The following is a 20,201-nucleotide window of genomic DNA, read 5'->3' on the forward strand; positions in this document are numbered from 1 at the left end:
TTGTTTTGTAATGGTGCATACCTTGAGGTGATAAAGTTTGTGAAGATGAATTAGTAGCAACTGCTGCATCAGAAGGAGATGTGCCTATGAAATGAAAATAAAATTTATTTTATTGATATGTTCCAGATTGTGCATTACTTGGTATCTTAGTTTTATTAGTATATGTATTAATACCGTATCATCAACATTTTATTACCTTGTAGAACTACATGGTCTTTAATAGTCTCTGGAACTACTCCAACTTCAGGAGTAGGAAAATATTTACCTAAATGCAAAATTGTTAATTAACACAACATTAAGAATGCACAGTGGTTATTATCATTATTATCATACTCACTAATATCATCCAGTATAGTTTGTCCTAGTGATACATTAGTGCTTATTGTACACAACACTTTAGCAAATGTATGTAAACTGTTGGGATCAGTTTGAACAGCTTCTTTGACAGCAGTTAATAGAGTCTCACGTTGATTAGGAATAGAGGGACTAGCTGACACCACTCTACTAACTGCTTCTTGTGTTAACATATGCTCGGCATAAAGTAACCAAGCAATACCAACAGAATCACAAAGAGACTGAGACAGGACAGTACGACGATTTTTAAAAATATCAATAAGAAAATGATGTTCTATGAGAGAAAGTACAATGATTATAGCTACATACAGTTATGATTGACTCACTTAACTTCTCAGCTACAGCAGTTTCATTCATACATTGTAGAGCATCTGACAGTGAGTCCAAGTTGGCTCCTCCTCTACTGTCAACATTATCAACTCTACGTAACCAATGGGAGAGGCACTCTGTTTGACAGTGATACACATCTCCACGGTACTTCATTTCAATGGCATCCAGTGTAGTTTTCAGTAGTCCTAGTCTCAGTCCCAGCTCTTGCCACTTTGTTCCTTGAAAGCCACATTTCTTCAATAAGTCAATAACATCAATCAAATCACCAATATCTATATATTACAAGTAAATTGTAACTCAAAATGGCTAAACAATACTAGTAGCTCTACCTGTACCTAAACAAGTTTGGCTAGATCTAGTGGCCATAGTTCCATTAAGGTATTTGTATGGTCTCGAGAACCCAGAATGAGTGGCCTTGGCCTCCAATCACTAAAAATATGAATTAAAATCTTGTAACAGGGCGAGGTTCACCTAGCCGGGATGAACAATGGGTGGGGCTGTGAATATATCTATACAGTATTTTTTATTATAGATCCTGATAACAAAATTATATTTAGAAAAAAACACAATAATAACTATTGATATAATATTTAAGTTTTGTGAAGATAGTTAATAAGAAAAATCAGAATCAAAATCATTAAAATCATCATAGTCAGAGCCATAACAATAATGATCATCATCATAGTCATCATCATAATAGTCATCGTCACTATCATCATCCCACGGATGCCATGAATCAGAATGATGAGAATGGTCATTCCTGTTACTATTAGTATAACAGAGTGACTCATGGAAGCATACCTACTGCTATACTTACCAGTGATGAGCTGGGCTAGTATTAATATCTTTTACTTTCTCAGGCAGAACAGGTTCAGGAGCTATGTGACCTAACTTCAAATACTAGCAACAATCAACTTGCATCTATATATGTTAGATGTCCTACCTGATCAGAGCAAGTCAATAACTTGTTCTTTAGTATAGCTACTCTATTAATCAAACCATCATTCAGTGAGAGGCGTGTGTCTTTAAGCGATTGAGAAGGAACATGTGAAAATATATTCTCTATTAATACAAACAAAATAATAATATAAAATGATTAGAGGTTACCTAAGGAGCGTCGAAGAGTTATTACATTAGCTTCAAGGGATGAGGTCAAAAAGCTCACATAAGAGCCACTCTCACTGAAATATTCAACAATACACGAATATAAAAGTACCTGTATAAGAATAACACAGTATTAAACACAAAAACAGTATGAATTGCAATCTAAAAAAATTTTGTGGGCAATTTGACCTTTGTAAAAATTAGTTGGCAGCTATAAACCATGCTTGATACAATGGCAAGCAAAATAGCTCATTGACTGTATAAATACCTTGTAAGATTGCTGTAAGAGAAGACAAGCATCATTCACAGTGGAGAGAGTCTTCAAAGAAGTTGACTCACTAATCTTTTTTACTTGCAGTTGAAGATTTTGAATAGTTAACTATAAAAAAAGACAGTTTACATCCCACTATGCTGTACTCACTCATACATGCTTTTGTAATTATACTAAACAACAGATTTAGGTACCTTTGATTTATGGTATCCTACACAACGTTGATTACAGTCAACAAACTTTTTAGAGTCTTCAACTGATTCATTGACCTGTAGTGTGGTTTAATGTTGGATAAAAATATTTTAGTATAATAATTATGTGTAATACTAATACAGTAAGAGCTGGTATGATATCGTATACTTTGGCAGAGCACTTGAAATAGTCAGTGTGAGTTGGTTGCCAGGAATTCATGCACCTCCAGCAAAAGTGATGTCCACAATTACACTTCATACTATAAACAGAAACATCAAAACAATTGTAATATGGAAATCTAGTGTGAAAAACTTGAGGTATATTCAGGGCAAATTTTGGACAATATCATGCAGACTATAGCACATGGCCTTTAAGCCTGGTTTACACTTGCCATAAAACGCAACACAATTGAACGCAAAATTAAAATTTGACCAATTTTGCATCAACTTTAAAGCATTTTTACGCCAAAAGGTCAAATTGCCCATGCACTTTTGACTGTTTTGTCGAATGTAAGCCAGGCTTAGATTTAAGAATGAAAAAGCTTAACGTAAATATATTAATATTACAAAAAGTAAAATTCAAATCAAAAGTAACTAACTGCAGGCATCCCTCGTTCTTCTCAATCTGTGCATTGCAGCCAGGACATCTCTTTGATATGATGTTTGCTAAATGCTTAGACCGAGCATCTTCATCCATTCCATCATAAAATCCTCCTAGTCCAATCCACTTTACTAACTGCTCGCATGATAAAGGCTGGTGTGCCTAAAATACATAAAAATAATTTCAGTCATCTCAAAAAATTATTAAGAAACATATACAGCCAAATTGCTATTGAGAACACTCTAAAATAAAGACACCTCTATAATGCAAGGCAGTTACAATACAATATAAATGTGTATTAATGAACCTCTGAAATAAAACGCTTCTTTAATAAGGACATTTTAATTGGTTCTCAAGGTGTCCAACTGTCTGGAATAGACAGGTTTGACTGTGCCTTGCTGGCTTTATTTAATGTAAGGAATAAGATTTACTTCAGTAAAAGTACATGAGAGACAAGAGCTCCATCCACACTGACCACAGGTAATGTCTTTGTGCCCATCATCACGATATAGAATACAATCACAACCAGTTGGATTATGACACCATGTGAGGAACCCATTGGATTCAACATAAGATCTTACCAATGCTTTACCATACTATAATAGAGAAATGAAACAGAGAATGAGTAAAGGAGCAATATTAGATAGAATCATACTTCAATAAGGACTTCAGATTCCTTAGTCTTAAGAATTTCCAAAAGTGCCGTTCCTGTCACTTTAGCGTTACACCCACTCACAATACAAGTACAGGAGAGGGCATGGTTTAGTGACATCACTTGCTCTGTCAAGTAGGTACTCCAGCATGACTAAAAAACACTTACATGTAACAAAGTGGATAAATAACAAAATTAGCATAACACATTTTTAGAGATGTAGGGAGCTCATACATACATGTACGTGTCAGATATAATTTGTCACAAAATAAACATTAAAAATTTCAGCAGTTTTATCAATACCCACTTTGCAGCAGACATGTTTACACCAGAGCCAGTAAGAGGAACTCTCAGATAATTCAGAGAAGCAAACTGGACAAATATCAGGAATGGAGGGAAGAGGAGGAGGCCCCAACTCTGGAGACACCCCACAACTAATAAAGAGTGATTTCTTATCTTCAAAATATCTCTATGCAATAAAAAACATAAAACTTTCAGTCAAAAAAGATAACAAATTTTGTGTGCTTGTAAGCTACATATACATGTACATGTAGTTAGTACAAGACATGTCTCACCCTCTCTCTACATGTACCTGTAGAAAAACATCTTTATTCCAAGATAGTTGACAAAGCATTGCTTCAATAACATCAGAAGGTATCTTCATGACATCAGATAAACTGTCCACCTCTTTATTGATCTCAGTCTTAATGTCTTCCATTGTTCTAGTCCTTGTCCCCAATGAAAGATTAACCAGTAGAACCTCATCATCATCCCTTTCATTATCTCCCTCCTTCTTCTCCTCATCCTTTCTCAGCTTCATTTTCTTTTTTGAGGAGCTTATTAAAGGACTAGAACTACCTCTCTTATGAGGCAGACCATTAGGACTCCTGATATTAGCCTAGAAACAAAAAGAGAGAGAGAATTATACTTAATAAAAGTTTAAAATTACCAGTTCCTGTGGAGTAACATTAACATGCTTGACCAATACAGTATCAGATATATACTCAAGGACATGAGGTGTGCTAGGGTATTGCTTAATGTATCCTCTTGATATCAGTGACTCTATCCTTGACAGTACATTATCATGGCTGCAGTTGAACCGCTTGTACTTATAAGCAATCCCTACAAACTCTCCTTTTGCAAAACCATTAATAACCTAAAAATGTGTCATTAGACCATACACGTATGTACATGTAATTTGATTAATAACAAAATCATTCGTACATGTACATGTACATGTATCTTGTACTAGCCACAAACTACCGTATTGCAGGAAATTTTGGAGGGGCTAAAATTTGGCAAATTGCTAAATTTTAATTTGGTGAATTTGTGGCCACATGCTATTGAGCATGGGTATAATGGCTCAAACCCGTGGATTTTTATTTTGGCAAATGGCTATCAAAATGCCAAATTTAATCCCCTCCAAAATTTCCCACTATACGATAATATGGTTTGAATGCTGAATATTTAAATTAAATGCTTATCTATCAATGACTTACAGTAGATATGAGATTATCAGTTGTTAGTGTCTTCTCTTTCTTTAATAATCTAATGATAACTGAATCAATGACTGATCTCCTCCTCTCTATTACAGTAATCAAACCAATGCTGTCCTCCATCCACTTAGTTCCATGAACACATACCTAGAAAAGTCAGACATGGAGTCGATTAATTGTACGCAAAAATTTGAATAATAATACTATTGCTATTTAATTTAATTATTTAACTACAAATTAGTCATGAGTTTAAAAAACTGGCCATGTAATCAATATTACATGAGAACATGTATAATGAACAGGAAAAAAGCTTGGCAAATCCTCTTGTAAACCATTTTCAATGAAATGGCAATGGGCTATAGCCCATTGTCACTGGCCCAAACTTTAAGCACTTAAAAAATTCGTAAAAAATTCAATTTGATTGGAATGAGCTCAAAGTCGAAAACAACATATAAGAATATTTATATGTATCAGAAAAAGTTATCAAAATGAAGAATCCTCTCCTTTTATTTTCAATGAAAATTTGGCTGATGGCCCCATACTATAGTACAGGAACTTTGGCCAGATTTTTGAGCAACTAAAAATCCGTAAAAATCAAATTTAGATTGGAATCAGCTCAAAATTGCTACACAACATTAAAACAAGTATATGTATCAGAAAAAAATTATAAAAATGGAGTATTCTCTCCTAGTAATTTTTGACAAAATATAGTACTTAGGACTAAAGCTCATGGTCCTTGGCCAATTTTTGAACACAAGTTGAAAACTCATATAAATTCCAGTTTTGATTGAAACCAGTGATATATGACATAAGGACATGTACAATAATATGTATCAAAAAATACAATCAAAAATTTAAAATCCTCTCTCAGCCATTTTAAAGACAATAGTTACAATAGATCTCTTATTATAACTAGTATCATTATTAATTTACTATTGCCCCCAAATAATAATACATCAGACAACATATACTTACATGTATTTTCCCTTTTAATGACTTCATAAGCTTTTCATTGATAGTGAATACGGTTGTATGTTTAAAAGTACTAATGGAATGAGAGGATGTGAGAATCTTTTGTCCTTTCTGCATCATCAAAGTGAGGCCATGATTAACTTCCTTATAAGGTAGTCGGGTGCCTTCAAGCAAATCCAAGTAAGTGAGTTTCTATGAGTCAATGATATTAAACAAGATTAATGTTTAAAGCATTAAAAATATATTGTACATTATTATAATTTGTTTTGTATCAAATGACATCTACTACAAGTTTAAAGTACAGGCTAAACTTTAATTACGTTATTCTTATTAAAATTTAAAAGTACAGTGTATTGCATGACATATACTTACTTCTGCCTTGTTAAACTGCAATAATATGATCATCTGAGTAGTTGATACATCAATGCTAAGACAATCTTGATAAACAAGAGTAGCAGAACCATATAGGGTCCATGATATCTGACGTAACTTTTCATGTGAATAAAGAGATTTTAATGAACCTAAACATCAAAAATAAGAAATAGAATTAAAAACTGAGTAAAGAGATTTGAAAACAAAAAATGAGCTCACTTGATGTATAAAATTTAGTGTAGTCATTGATGAATGTGTTTAAGGTGTGGTGGGGGAGGGGAAGAGGGAGGGGCTTGTGTTTCAAGGACCATTTGTGTGGTGCTAATAAATTAACAGTAAGTAATTGCTCAGTTCTGTAATAAGAGAGTCTCTCTGATAATTCTAGTATATCTGAAGAGACTGAAGAAACCTATAGTACAAAAAAGTATCACCACAATAATAATAATAAGACATCATTTATTTTAATGTTAAAACATGCAATTATTTGGGCTATTATTAAATATAAAAACAAAATATATTATGATAAATCTTTAAAATTTTTCTCGTAACATCATTCAAGTTATATACTTACCATATTGCCATGTTCACTGGTCAATAATGAGTCAATACTGTCCACAATGTAATCTTGTGTAAATGATTTCATTAATTTCTCTGACTCTTTAAGATCAATCAACATCTGCCTAATACAATGATAACAATATAGTGAACAGGCTCCAATAATACCAAAACTTACTGAGGATACTGACTAGGAAAGCAATTCTCAAGGGCTTCAATGACCTTTAGTTCCATAGCAACTGATAACAAGCGATTTGATAATACACGCTCACTAAAATGTCTCCTAATTATATTACACAATACGAAACATAAAGCACACAGAATGTACTAGCTTTCTAAGATTAAAATTAATAGTAAGATACATGTAGTATAAGCAGTTGAGGTATAGCTAAGGAATAATTATTAACTAACATAAATTCTCTCCCTAATACGGTATAGGGGTATATTTCACTTGGATATAATTTCACTAATTTCACAGTTAAAAAAAATTTTTATCTATGAAAATAATTTTTTATCATACTAATAATGGTCAGTAGAAGAAAAAAATTTTCCTTGTGAATAGGTTGCAAGGTGATTTTCATGAAATTTTTTTCCGCGGCCCTACATGGTAACTTAAACATACCTGTAAAAGTGCTCAAAGATATTACTGATATCAAGATTGTGAATGAATGCCAGAGTATCAGCAAAAGAGAGGAGTATAGTCTCCCTGACAGTATCACTGATAGAACTATGAACCAAGGAGTGCTCTTTAATGAGGAGATGATGGAAGCAGAGGGACAGTATCTCACACAACTATAAAGAAAACAATGAATCTTATTTCAACAAATAAAGTAACATGTATTTTAAAAGTAGAATATAATGACCCAAGACTATCCATTAGACAAGCCTGTAACACTACAAAGACAGTTGATAGGTTATGCATGACTCTAACACTTGTCTTTGGTTAGTAATACAGTAACAATGCTTCAAAAACTATACATGTACACCATGCAGATATATAATGTACCCACTAGATATTAAGATATTAAGCAGCTACATGTAATTTACAACATTATGACAATTCAAGTACAAGTGCTAGCAGATCATAATATCAACCAAAGATGTGCCAACCTTAACACTCTTGACTTCATTTAGAGCTTGAAAGGCAATACAATACCCATCACTGACAGAGAGGAATAATGAGGACTGACTACCAAACAACTCCCTGGTTCCTTGAATGATCTTATCATACAAGTAAAGTAGATCAGTCATCAAAACAAGAGGAGGTGAAGTGAAGCTTATCCTGTTCAGGACACAAGACACTTTTTGACTAACTGCATCCCTCCATGATTTAGCCAATGCATCATTGATTCTTACTAACTCTATAAAAGAAATTAAAATTTGTCTTATTTTCTATTAAAAGCATAACATAATGGCATTTACCAATCAATATCATATGCTATTAATTTATTGTTCTTACCAGAAGAATCACCAGTAGCCTCTTGAGTCTTGCTATTACAGACACTGACCAATAATCTACACATTCTCCTGATCTGTGATAATTTAATGAGCACTTCTGCATTCCCTAAAATGCACCACATAACAAGACAATACATCATAATTTAGACTTACCTGGGACTTTATCAATAAAATGCTCGTGTGTCAGTAATTCCTTATATGGACTGGAGGGAGTCGGGCAATAATTAGAAATGTATTCACTCAATAATTTGATCAATACTTGACCCCAGCAGCCTAGTACAAGAGCAATAATTCAATAATAATAATAATACTATAATAATTAAGTACTCACTGCTGCTAGTGAGACGAGTAGCTAAAGGATTTAGTAAAGCAGTCTGACAGGCAGTGCCCAGAGCTTGTCTTGAGTGTAGAGTGAACAGGTAGGAATCAGCAAAAGATTGCTCATAATTCATGACAGAATTAATCCTAAAGGAAAAGAAAAATTAAAAAGGCGCCGTGATGAAAGTAATAAAGTTGCAGGACGTACACTATGTACAGGAGGAATAAAGATTGTAGTTCAATATACATGTAAATCCATGAATTAATGCAAAGCACAGTATCTCCTGAACAATTACAACCAAATAATACAGAAATATTACAAGCAATGAAAAGTTCAGATTCTATTACAATTTTCATAATTCTAGACCAAGTAATAAACTGGCTAATCCACTTGCAGTGTGCCTACATGTATACTGTTAATGCTGCAGAGTGAAGTGTGTCAGAGAACTAAAAATCTGGAGGAACTACTGGGATTGCAAAACAGTGCATTTCTCATGAATCAGTTTTGAAATTGACTACATCAAATGACAGCAATGGTCAAAAGAGTTACATTATTGAGGTGCCAGTGAATTAGAAATACACAGAAAAGGTTACACTGACATGACAAGAAATTGCTATAAATCCAATCAGCAAAGATCTGAACAAATATTTTGTAAGGAAATTTTTGCCAAAATATATTTCAAGATTTTAGTACCAAAGAAAATGTGTTTGGTTACAAAAGTAAATGTGAAGACTTCTTTTTAACTATAGCGTCGTTTAGTGATATAGAGCCCATCCATTAACAAAATCCAATAGTACTATAAAAAATTATGGCTGTACTTTCTACATGAGTTATACCACCAATTACATGTATAAGCTAAAGAGCTACAACTACTTTACCACAATGAATAGATGTAGCAAAAGGAAAGGAATGCATTACCTTTACAATAGAACTAGTAAGTTATTATTATACAGTTAAATGAGGGCTCATGTGAACAGAAATTGCTGAGTACCATAGGTTGGGATATAATTACGGCTGCTTATTTTCGTGATAATAAAAAACTAATTCAAAGATTCAATGAAATACCATGGAAACTAATAGAATGTTGCTATGACAATAAGACCGTGTGTTTACAGTGTTCTATTCTCAAGCAGCCACAAATACAATGTATATCCTGACCTATAGTAATTGACTCTTAAAATTTTAAAACTTCAAATTAATGCAGGGTTACCTTAACCCATTCAAAAATTGTACTCGAATTTCATATCAGGACCTACTAATGAAGAGGTGAAGATGGATTTTTATACCCAGTTGATTGTAAAAGGTATCATGGGTTGCACTGGTTCTATTGTTCTGTGGTTAACAGTGTAAACTGTTAACCACAGTTTCAACCACAATACAGACAAAAGATAATGAAATTTTTATTGAACTATGATGGTTGCAGATATTTAAAAGGAAAGATTGATTTACACTCATATCTGATGAGGATCAAAGCTAAAATGCGCTGTCTCTTTCTCCTTCTTATATTCATGTTTATAATCAAACAAGAAATATTCTCCATACAATAGTGATCCATGAATTGTCAAGTATCATTCTAATTTCTCCAGTAGGAGCTGGTTTTGTGATACATTCATCAGAAAGCTGCCTCCTTTGAAGCAAGAGGCCCTGATACTGTTTGAAGTGTGAAATTGTAAGTCAGCCCAGTAAACTACCACTCACACCACAGAAACAATTTAATCAGATTCATTAAAACCTTTTCTCAAATTCAATATTCAAAATGATCATGTTGTGCTGGTACATGTACATGCATATTGTATCCAACTACAAGAAAAAGACTCAGAATAGCAAACAAGAAGATTCATCTACATGTGATATTTTGAGTTTTTCTTGCATTGGCATGCTTAGAGTAATGAGAGCTAAGGATCCCAATCTTTAAATTAGTGCTATTACATTGCTAAGCATGAGAATAAATGATTATTTCTTTTTATACATCAATGGATTTAGCTGCATCTCTGCCTTGTATGATGTCACATTTAACCCCACCCACCGACAGGAAGTAATATGGCAGAAAGCAAAAAGGATATTTTAAAAAGCTCATATCTCAGTGAATAATTGCTTTTGAACAATGGTAGTTGGTATACATTATTACTATGGTCAAGCCATCATATTAAGCCAATAAAATAAATACTTCTACAACAAACAATTGAAAAATCAGCAAAATAAAGCCTAGACTAATTAAAGCTTTATACATTGTATGTTATTCAAATACATGACCATAAGTTGCTAGTGCATGATGGGTTTTACAATTACATATTAAAATATCACAATCCTCTACTCCACTCTCTCAGCTCTTCTAACCTTTCGAAGAGTGCCAGTGGAGATGCTGAAAGTTCCTTCGTCCACAAATGCTGCATTATTTCATAAAATAACTGAGTTCGTTCAGTGAAAAGACCTCCAAATAATGCCCAACGAGACATCTGCGTACCCTCTACTGATATATCTTTAATCTTTACATTAACACCACCCTAAGAGAGAGAGAAAAATAGAGAACAATAGAAAGGTAAAAAGAAAGGAATATGAGAGATATTTACTTTGCATGTAGTAGATAGCAAAGCTATTACATGTACATGTAGCTTGGGTACATTGTGAATGAGTAATACTAACCTCATGGCATTTCTTGATTCTAATGGTAATAATAGGATAATGGTTGGCACAATTTGATAGTATCTCAAACATTCCAGAGTGAGTGAATGGAATACTAACCTACATGCAGATAAATAATAAAAAATACCATTAGTGCACTCACTGTATTAAGGTCAGTCATATTGTCTATTCTTTTTCCTCCTTGTACCACAACCACTCGAGGCATGTAATTCAAATCAGAACTACAGACACCAATTGAGAGTTTCCTATAATCAAACAAAAAGTGACACACCACATATTGGCAGGCTCCATGACACTGACATACACATGTACATGTAAAAGTAAGATACATGTTACATCATGTGTATAGGTCAAGTTAAGGAGTGGAATATCAAGCAAATATTGTAAATTATCCATTACATACGATGATATACAATAGTAAAAATGCTATGCTAGTGCTGCTTGAAGAGTATTATTTACATTTAGTGTAAGATTTTTTATTAATACTGCTATTTCTAAAATTGAATTTGATTAAATCAGCTCAAATCAGTAAAAACTATGTTGATTAATGTATTAAAAAATTAATACATCTACATGTCAATGTACATTGTACACGTATGTGGGCTCAAAGTCAATGAAGCATAGAACATTGAACTTATAGTGTTCCATACCTAACAACAACATTCTTTATCATGTGCAATCTAATCCAGTGACTGCCTTCTGAGCCAGAGCTCTCCCAGTGTGTTGAAAGGTCACCATCCAACATCCTCATCTTACGATACTCATTACTGGACACTTCAACTCTATCCCAACACTTATCACGACCTGATACAAATACACCATTATCTAAAGAAGGGAGAGAGAGAGAGAGAGAGGGAGGTAGGAGAGGGAGAGAGAGGAGAGGGGAGAGAGAGGAGAGGGAGAGAGAATACAAATTAATAAATTAATAAAGTGAGACGTACATGTACATGTACTTCAAAGGAGATGACAAAGATTAAGACAGAATGTACATCACAAATTTACCGTTGGACATAAACCTGATAAATGATGACAGGTAAGGCAGGCAGGGGTAGGACCTTGACCTTCTTTCGTTTTCTATTTCCGTCATCAAATGCTCCACTAATCCTTTAAGAAGACTCTTCAATATCACTGACTGCTTTGAGCTTCTTCTCTTTTCAAGGAGCTTTTCGTGTTGTTTCAGAAGCTAAAAAAATATTAGCCATTTACAATAATTACAGATGAGCTTCCACAGCAAGAGTCTAACCTCCCCCTCAATCACTTCACATTGAATCTCCATTTTAATCAAACCATTATTAAGTAAATAATTTAAATATACATACACATGTACATGTAGTTACAAGTACAGTTTAAACAAAATATGTACATGTACTGTAATTCCTTAAATAAAAGCCCAGGCGTCTATTTCCTAAAATGATATTTGGACCTCAAAAAAATATAAAACATTGGCCCAGAGTGGGATTTGAACCCATGACCTCATGCACTTGACTGCAGGAACTTCAGCAAGGCTACTGAGTCACTTCAAGGCTAGATTTGCGTATTTATAGTTACCGTATTTCCTTAAATAAAAGCCTGGGCGTCTATTTCCTAAAATGGTATTTGGATCTCGAAAAAATATATAAAAAATAAAAAAACTTCAGCCCAGAGCGGGATTCAAACCCATACCCTCATGCTTTTGACTTCTGGAACTTCAGGCATTATCCACTACACTACTGAGTCACTCCTTGGCTAGTGTTGCATATTTATAGTTTAATTCTATTGCTACCCCGGCGTTTATTCGAATGCGGCTTCTATTTAAGGATTTATGGTACATTCTTTTGCTACCTCTGCGTTTATTTGCATCCAGCTTCTACCGTATAGCGTCAAATTTTCGTGATTTCATACATTTTTGCTTTCAAGTAAATTTTCGTTAAAAAATTTTCGTGATTTAAATAAAATTTTGTGATGATTAAAACCACTCTTATCCATGTGGCCGCGCGCTAGTAGCTAGCCTTCCAGCTGGACTTGGAGAAGAAGCAACATGAGTGGTAGCATTATTCGATATTAATTCCCTTCGTGTATCCGTGGCTATCACGTATACCAAGAAAGGTGGGCTCCCTTTATAAGAGAGACTCTTAGCTGTGCAGCCTGTGCCTGAGAAACAAATAAAAGGCGTGATGGGACACGCCCACATTTATATCAAAATTAAATTTCGTGAAAAATATTTTCGTGATTGTCCATTCAGTCACGAAAATCACGAAAATTTTCAACCACGAAAATTTGACGCTATACGGTATTTAAGGATATATGGTACATGCAGACCCCACAACAACAGCTAACGTTATATACAGTACTATAGTACATGTACAACTGACTGTACTTCTAAGTCCTTTGAAGAGTAAATATGTGACTTCATTAAAAGATTATTCATTTTTCTTGTCACAACAAACTCGATTAATTCTGAGTGTTTCTTCAAGCCGTTAATGCAACTCCAAAAGGTTGAAGTAATCTACATGTATATGTATTTAATATATCACAACAAGACCAAGCAGTGCTTCCAACATGTACCTTTTCCTTAAAACGGGAGCTCAATGCAGTAGTGATGATACACTGTGCCCCCTGAAGACAAGCTAATGAAGCAGACTCAAACCCATCATTAATAACTATTAACAACATTCTATGGAGAATTGGAGATACAATATCAATGATCAATATTCACCATCATAATTATACATCATACATGTAGATTGTTGCTTGAAGATCATAGATGCTTGAATACATGAAATTAGGCAAAAGGTTGAAATTGATGGCGTACAATTATTAATTAGTTACACCCATTTACAGTCTTCACCTACATGTACAACAAGTATAGTCTATTCCTTACTTTAAACCACTTTCCATAAAATGAAGTGAAGAATTAGTTTTCATGGCAATGGACAAATGAGTAATTCCTCTATGACGTAAAAACAATTCAACAACAGAGCATCCATCAGCAGCAACATCAGAATCCTTTGCTTTCTTCCTCTCTTCCTCTACCTCCAACAATTGGAGGAGCCTTGGTAAAGGGTTCCTCGAGGTGTGCCCAGAATATGCCGACAATAACTTGACTAAATGAATGATCTCCTTATCAACAGTTGTATCAGGATTGTTCACGGGATCATCCGGTATCACTGATACAATCAACGATATCAACTTGTCCTTTAGTGGGAAATCAGGGAAACTCACTTTAAGTGAGCGGATGAGCTCATGAAGCGACCAATCAGTACACAACTGGTGGGCATTATCAGAATACAGGAGTGTTAATATGATGGAGAGACCACAGCGAATGGCATCAAGATATAACCTACATAAAATTATTAGCAATTTAGTACATATGAAATAAAATAAATTATTAATGCATAATAAATTAAGAACTATGATCACACAATTAATGTATGATGATAAAGTTTAGCTATACAAAAAAAGAATCGCTGGAAACTTATATACCGTATATCTGGTAATTTTCATAGAATAAAATTTTCAGACAGAAAAATTCATGTATTTTTATTTTCATACAATGGTTCCTGTCCAAAAATTAACAACACAAGAAATTTTAAAGATTTTGTAAAGGATCCCACAGAGCATCTCTACTTGAGAAGCTACCATGCTTATTAGACTGTCTGCCAACTGCTGTAGGAGACTAGGAGAGATTCTTTAATTGGAAGAAACAAAGCAGCGCCATTTTGTGATGATAGTACCACGTGTCTTGACTATGCACATGGTATACACATGAATAAATTAATTTTCATGAATTTTAATTTGGCACAAAGGCATGCATCCGAAAATTAAATACAGACGAAAATTTCCAGATATACGGTATGATTAATTGTGCATAACACATAGTTAGAACATTACATTTACATGTACAATGTACATGTATAATAATTATAGTTACCTCTTGTCATCTGAAGAAACATTCAAATTGTAGTAATTAATGATGCAGTCCATTGCTTCCCTTAGCCTCAATAATGAATCAGATGATGATCCTTTCAGACTGATGAGTGCTGTGATTATTGATGATCTAATAACTTCAGTCATATCGAGTGGGCGTGTCTCATAAGGCAGTATTGGTATGCCCTCATGAAGAGAGTGTCCTCCAAGTATAGCATAAAGACACTGTAGGCCAGTGGATTGAAGGAGAGGAGATTTACTATTTATAGCCATTAGCTTGAGGACAAGTGACACAGTTCCTGAGAGGGCACAGTCCATGCGATTGCTTGATGACTCAATCTTCTTCACTATTCCATTAAGACTGCGCAATGAATATACAGCAAACTACATAACAGAGACAGAATAGTACAGGGAATTTGGTCCGATTTTAAGTACATGTAACTTTAAAAATTCATAACAAATCCAGTTTTCATCAGAATCAGCTCAAAATTTTTATGTGACATAGGTACAGACTGTACAGTGCATGTATGTCCATAAGGAATGTAATAAAAATGGAGAGTTCTCTCCTAGCAAAATTTGACCAATGACCCTGTTAGCCCAATTTTAAGCCAATTAAAAACTTTGTAGAAAAATTCAATTTGATGGAAATCAGCTCAAAGTTAACATAAGTACATGTACTGTATATGCATTAGAAAATGTAATAAAAATGGAGAATTCTCTCATAGCCATTTTTGATTAGAGTAAACAAACTAAAAGAAGAGGCAACGCTTCATACACAGTACAGTACATACAATACATACAGTATGTAAGGAGAGGGAGGTACCACACCATTAAAAAAGGATTCACTTACTCTGCAACTTTTACGTCCTTTCTTAAGCAACTTCTTCTCTATCTTGTCCTTCAGTTTTATAGCTTTACTAAGACTAACATGATGAAAAAACATGTAATCGTCATCAACCTCAGAATTCTCCATAATTGATTCCAACCATGACTCATCCTTTTCTGATGCCTCCTCCTCATAGAATGGCTCAGGATAAGGAGGAGATAACTGGTAACTGATACTGGGAGTAGGAGTGGATGGACGAGGTGGTTGGGATGAAGCATTCTTCAGAAGAGAGAGGAATTTGTCTTCAGTTCTAATTGAGAGCATTAGAGTATCAAGCTGAGGGCAGGAGGTGTCACAGTACTGTACAATAGCTAGTATTTGTTCATATGTAGGAAGATAAGTGATGAGATCATTAAATTCCTAAAAATAAATTTCATTAAATTTTACAATATTGGCATGTTTAAGAGTTCAATTCATACCATACAGATATGTAGAATAATACTATGAGATGTGATGTAATATACACAATCAATGCATGTATAGTTACAATACAACTGCAATAGTATGTAGTAGTAGTACAGTACATGACATGTACCTTTAATACAGGGTCCTTCGTTATTTTGATTATTTCGTGCACATGATTAACTGGTAATTTCTTTACCAAACAAAGAACTTCCCACCAGTGAGCTCTGAATACTTTATCATTTCTTTCAGTTCCTCCTCCTCTATATTTCTCATTACTGGGTAGTATCAGAGCATAGGAATGGTGGGGCTTAAGACCTGGGAGTAGTATAAAGTACAGTGATGAGAAAGACCTCATACATATAATTATGCATAGGGAAAGTGCATTGATTTTAGACTCCAACTCTGATTGTATAGTGACACAGATAGGCATTAACATTTATAAAGGATTTTCCCAAATAAAAAAATTGCCACTATACAGTATAATTCTATTTCCTTAATGGATACACATATCCTCTATACATCTTTCCCTCCTCATTACTCAAGAACGTACACTATTTGGGATATGTCCATTGACAAAACACCAAAATAAACACCAATAATCATTGTTAAAACACATTGCATTCCTACCATATTCCTTGCTTAAAAACACATTGCACTTCTACCAATTTTTTGTAACTAAATTTTGTATCATACATCATTAGTACATGTACATACATACACACAAAAATAAAGCAATTCAAGAATTTAAACATTATGAACTACATGCAACAGATGACTCACAATCATCTCCATTTGTCATTAATGTAGAGTCTCCACCAACAAGCTCAATCTCATGAAACTGCATTGTCATTGATCCAATATTTTTCCAGCGCACTTCAATTAAAGGAATTCCTTCTATATGGTTCACATATTCACCAATATCTCCCACAAATACCAGCCCTCTATTCACTCTTGATCTAACTGTCATTCCTGGTTTAATACGACTTGACACGTAAGAAAAATAAGAGGAATTACTATCAAAATCTGAGCGAGTTTTAAAAGAGGAGGAGGTGGAGGGAAGGGATTTATGAGGCACAATGCCACCTCTTTTCCCACTCAAAGATCCACTGCTGAATATTGAACTCCCTCTGTACAGGGTTTGATTAGTGTTCCTCTCAACCCACCCAAACATGACAAATAACTGAGAAAGGAGTTCAAACAACAGTGAGAAGTGATTGAAGTCCTCTAGTGGATTAGAAGTAAAAGATGATGGAGATGGATCAGATGTAACTCTTAGATAATTCTTCAACAAAGAGTGTAAGTACTTCACTGGTACCTAAGACAAATAAAAAGCAAATGATAATCACTAATTAATTAGCCAATTAACACAAAGCCTGGTACAAACATGTACATGTACATAATAGTATTGCGTGAAAGCAGCAATTATTGTACAGTTAAAACTTAAAACTGTGCAGCACTTCCTATATGCTAGTTGCTTTAATACATAACAATAACAATAGTAACAGCAAATACAATAATCAATCAATCATACTTGTGGTATGAAATCATCATCATCATCATCATCATCAGTCTCCTCTTCATCTTCTTCAACTTGTGACGTTTCAGCAAACAGTTCCATTAGCATATCCTGACTAGCAGTGGAGCCTTCCCCCTCATCAGAAGTAACGTCTTCTTCCTCACTCTGTGTCAGCCTCAATAAAACATAAGACCTACTGGCTGGATCATAACAAGCAAATGAACGAAGCATATCACTAGCACTGGATCTGACAGCTAGTAGTCTTGAAGACAATAGGTCAAGCAATAAATCAATGATACCAGATTGTTTGAAGGAATGAGAGAGAGAGGATATCTTAGCATAAGTCGATAATATGTTAACAGTGTTAGTAAGGAGGGACTCAGGTACAGAGGAACTACTATTAACATTACTAGTGCTACCATTACTAGCTTTTAGTTTAGAATTAAGCCTCTTGGCACGAGTTATTAAATTTGTAACATCTGACGAAAGAAAATCCTCTTCCTCGGTACTCTCTGAGGCCACGCCTACAGACACACCCATTACAGTACTGGTCGTAGAGGAGGGTTTACTGTCGAGACTACACTGAGAATTTAAGTGAGGGCAACAGGAAAGGAGTTCTTCTCTAGTCATCCATATAGTAATATCCCGACCAGAGGGACGAGAAGGTACGGTACCAACGTGCGTCTTGGCGTCGTCCTCCTTATTCTCTTGTTGTCTGGCCCATCTCACGAGATACTTCACGTCTTCCCCGCCACCTTTCTTTAATAAAACCTCTTCTCCTTGGTAAGGAGCGGAAGAGGAGCTTAAACGACTCAGCAACATCGTTTCTTCTGGTTTCCTCTTGAGCACGTTCCGGTTCCACGTGGGGTAAACGTGGGTGGGTCAGAAGAGGCGGGGTCAGTAGGTAAGAAGGTGGGGCTGGATTTGGATGCATGCAACCATAGATATTAGAGTAAATTTGTACTTGATGCTAAATTAGTAAGTTTGTAAATTTGTAAAGTATTATTTGTAATTAATTTTTTAATCAGATTTAGTAATTATTTCTTTGCAACCACATTGATGAGACTAATTGATGATTGGCTAGTGGCATGATGATCATGAAAATGGCTCTCGCTGCCATGCACATGTATGTAAGTGTACCATAAGTTCAATATATTTACCAATGACAAAGTTATAATAAGACATCCTTTGAAAAGCTAGCAGTTGAATAGGTGAAAATGTATTTAATGATAGTACTGATTTAAAACAATTCAACAACTGATTCACGACTAGCACAGCGTCTAACATCAGTAGAACTTGGTACCATAGCTCTTCTTTGTTGATCGACAATTAGATGTGATTTAGTTACATCTAAAAGAGGTTCATCATCTTCATCTTGTTTCTTGAATAACTTCTTAATTAGAACATCAAAACATTTCATATGTGATAACTGCAGGTAAAGATGATAAACAACAATCAAAATAAAACTAAAAATAAAAACAGATAAGCAAGTATTGTACCAGATCAATACTTTACTCTCATCAGTAAAGGCTATAGATAAAGAAGCCATGATGCACAAGTTTAATAGAAACCAAAATTCAATGATATTATTCAATTTCTTTCGGTACACACCACCAAAAATAAAACTAAGAGAGAGGATAAAAGTTGCTACTGCCAATAACAAGACATGTGATTCATTCTTCAAAAAGGTGACAGTTAAAAGTACTGGTATCCTAGACACTAGCAGTAGACCAGGCCAGAACCGATACTCATCTTTCATTGGACCACTATAAGCATCAATAATAGGCTTGAAACGACTCCAGCTCTTAAACAGTTTAAAATGTGACAAATACTTCTCAAGTACTGGATGACATAAAAGGAACAATGTGTATGGTACGACAAAGAAAACAGACACCAATAGGGCAAATCCAAATAGTCCAGCATGCTTCCCTTTAGCATATTCCACATTAGGATCCTCATACCATAAACTAACTGATCTTACTGACTCATTTGTACAGTGAAGAGTTACCTCACGCTTGTGTAGTACAATAACAATAGTACGTACTAGTTTAGTATATGAGAGAAAAGTAAGTGTAGATAGAACAGGAACAGCATGAGACCCCATGAGTCTTGATATCTTACCATATCTCCTACACAATTGTATAATGATAATGATAATGATCCACAGGTA

At 34.5% G+C, this 20,201-nt stretch overlaps 1 protein-coding gene across 1 annotated transcript; it reads right to left on the reverse strand.

Moving 5' to 3' along the window:
* Positions 1–1,203: 1,203 nt before the first annotated feature.
* Positions 1,204–18,894, reverse strand: LOC105311902 (cullin-9-like). The gene is made up of 37 exons (XM_019993899.1): positions 18,047–18,894; positions 17,296–17,830; positions 16,646–16,830; positions 16,075–16,470; positions 15,229–15,608; positions 14,179–14,637; positions 13,863–13,971; positions 13,675–13,803; positions 12,321–12,501; positions 11,969–12,143; positions 11,461–11,563; positions 11,319–11,417; positions 11,013–11,179; positions 8,688–8,821; positions 8,510–8,629; positions 8,358–8,462; positions 8,009–8,259; positions 7,521–7,690; positions 7,077–7,181; positions 6,915–7,023; positions 6,563–6,752; positions 6,344–6,492; positions 5,975–6,163; positions 5,003–5,146; positions 4,453–4,659; positions 4,096–4,401; positions 3,811–3,972; positions 3,507–3,656; positions 3,283–3,447; positions 2,850–3,013; positions 2,420–2,510; positions 2,254–2,328; positions 2,057–2,167; positions 1,792–1,900; positions 1,628–1,746; positions 1,502–1,584; positions 1,204–1,450 (listed from the first exon to the last, which is right to left on the reverse strand). The coding sequence occupies exons 1-37, from the start codon at positions 18,851–18,853 to the stop codon at positions 1,294–1,296; spliced, it is 7,290 nt and encodes a 2,429-aa protein (XP_019849458.1). The 5' UTR covers positions 18,854–18,894; the 3' UTR covers positions 1,204–1,293.
* Between the last annotated feature and the right edge of the window lie 1,307 nt (positions 18,895–20,201).

Source organism: Amphimedon queenslandica, unplaced genomic scaffold (assembly GCF_000090795.2).
Source record: "Amphimedon queenslandica unplaced genomic scaffold, v1.1 AMPQUscaffold_13485, whole genome shotgun sequence".
Taxonomy (NCBI): domain Eukaryota; kingdom Metazoa; phylum Porifera; class Demospongiae; order Haplosclerida; family Niphatidae; genus Amphimedon; species Amphimedon queenslandica.

What these genes read in the sequence shown, in the direction of transcription:
- LOC105311902 (XM_019993899.1), bottom strand. Translation starts at nt 18,853, where the DNA reads ATGTTGCTGAGTCGTTTAAGCTCCTCTTCCGCTCCTTACCAAGGAGAA. An exon ending in AATGACAAATGGAGATGATT is followed by an intron (nt 16,831 to 17,295) that starts GTGAGTCATCTG and finishes TACTACTCCCAG; the next exon opens with GTCTTAAGCCCCACCATTCC. An exon ending in AAGAACGAGGGATGCCTGCA is followed by an intron (nt 2,511 to 2,849) that starts GTTAGTTACTTT and finishes TTCTGTTTATAG; the next exon opens with TATGAAGTGTAATTGTGGAC.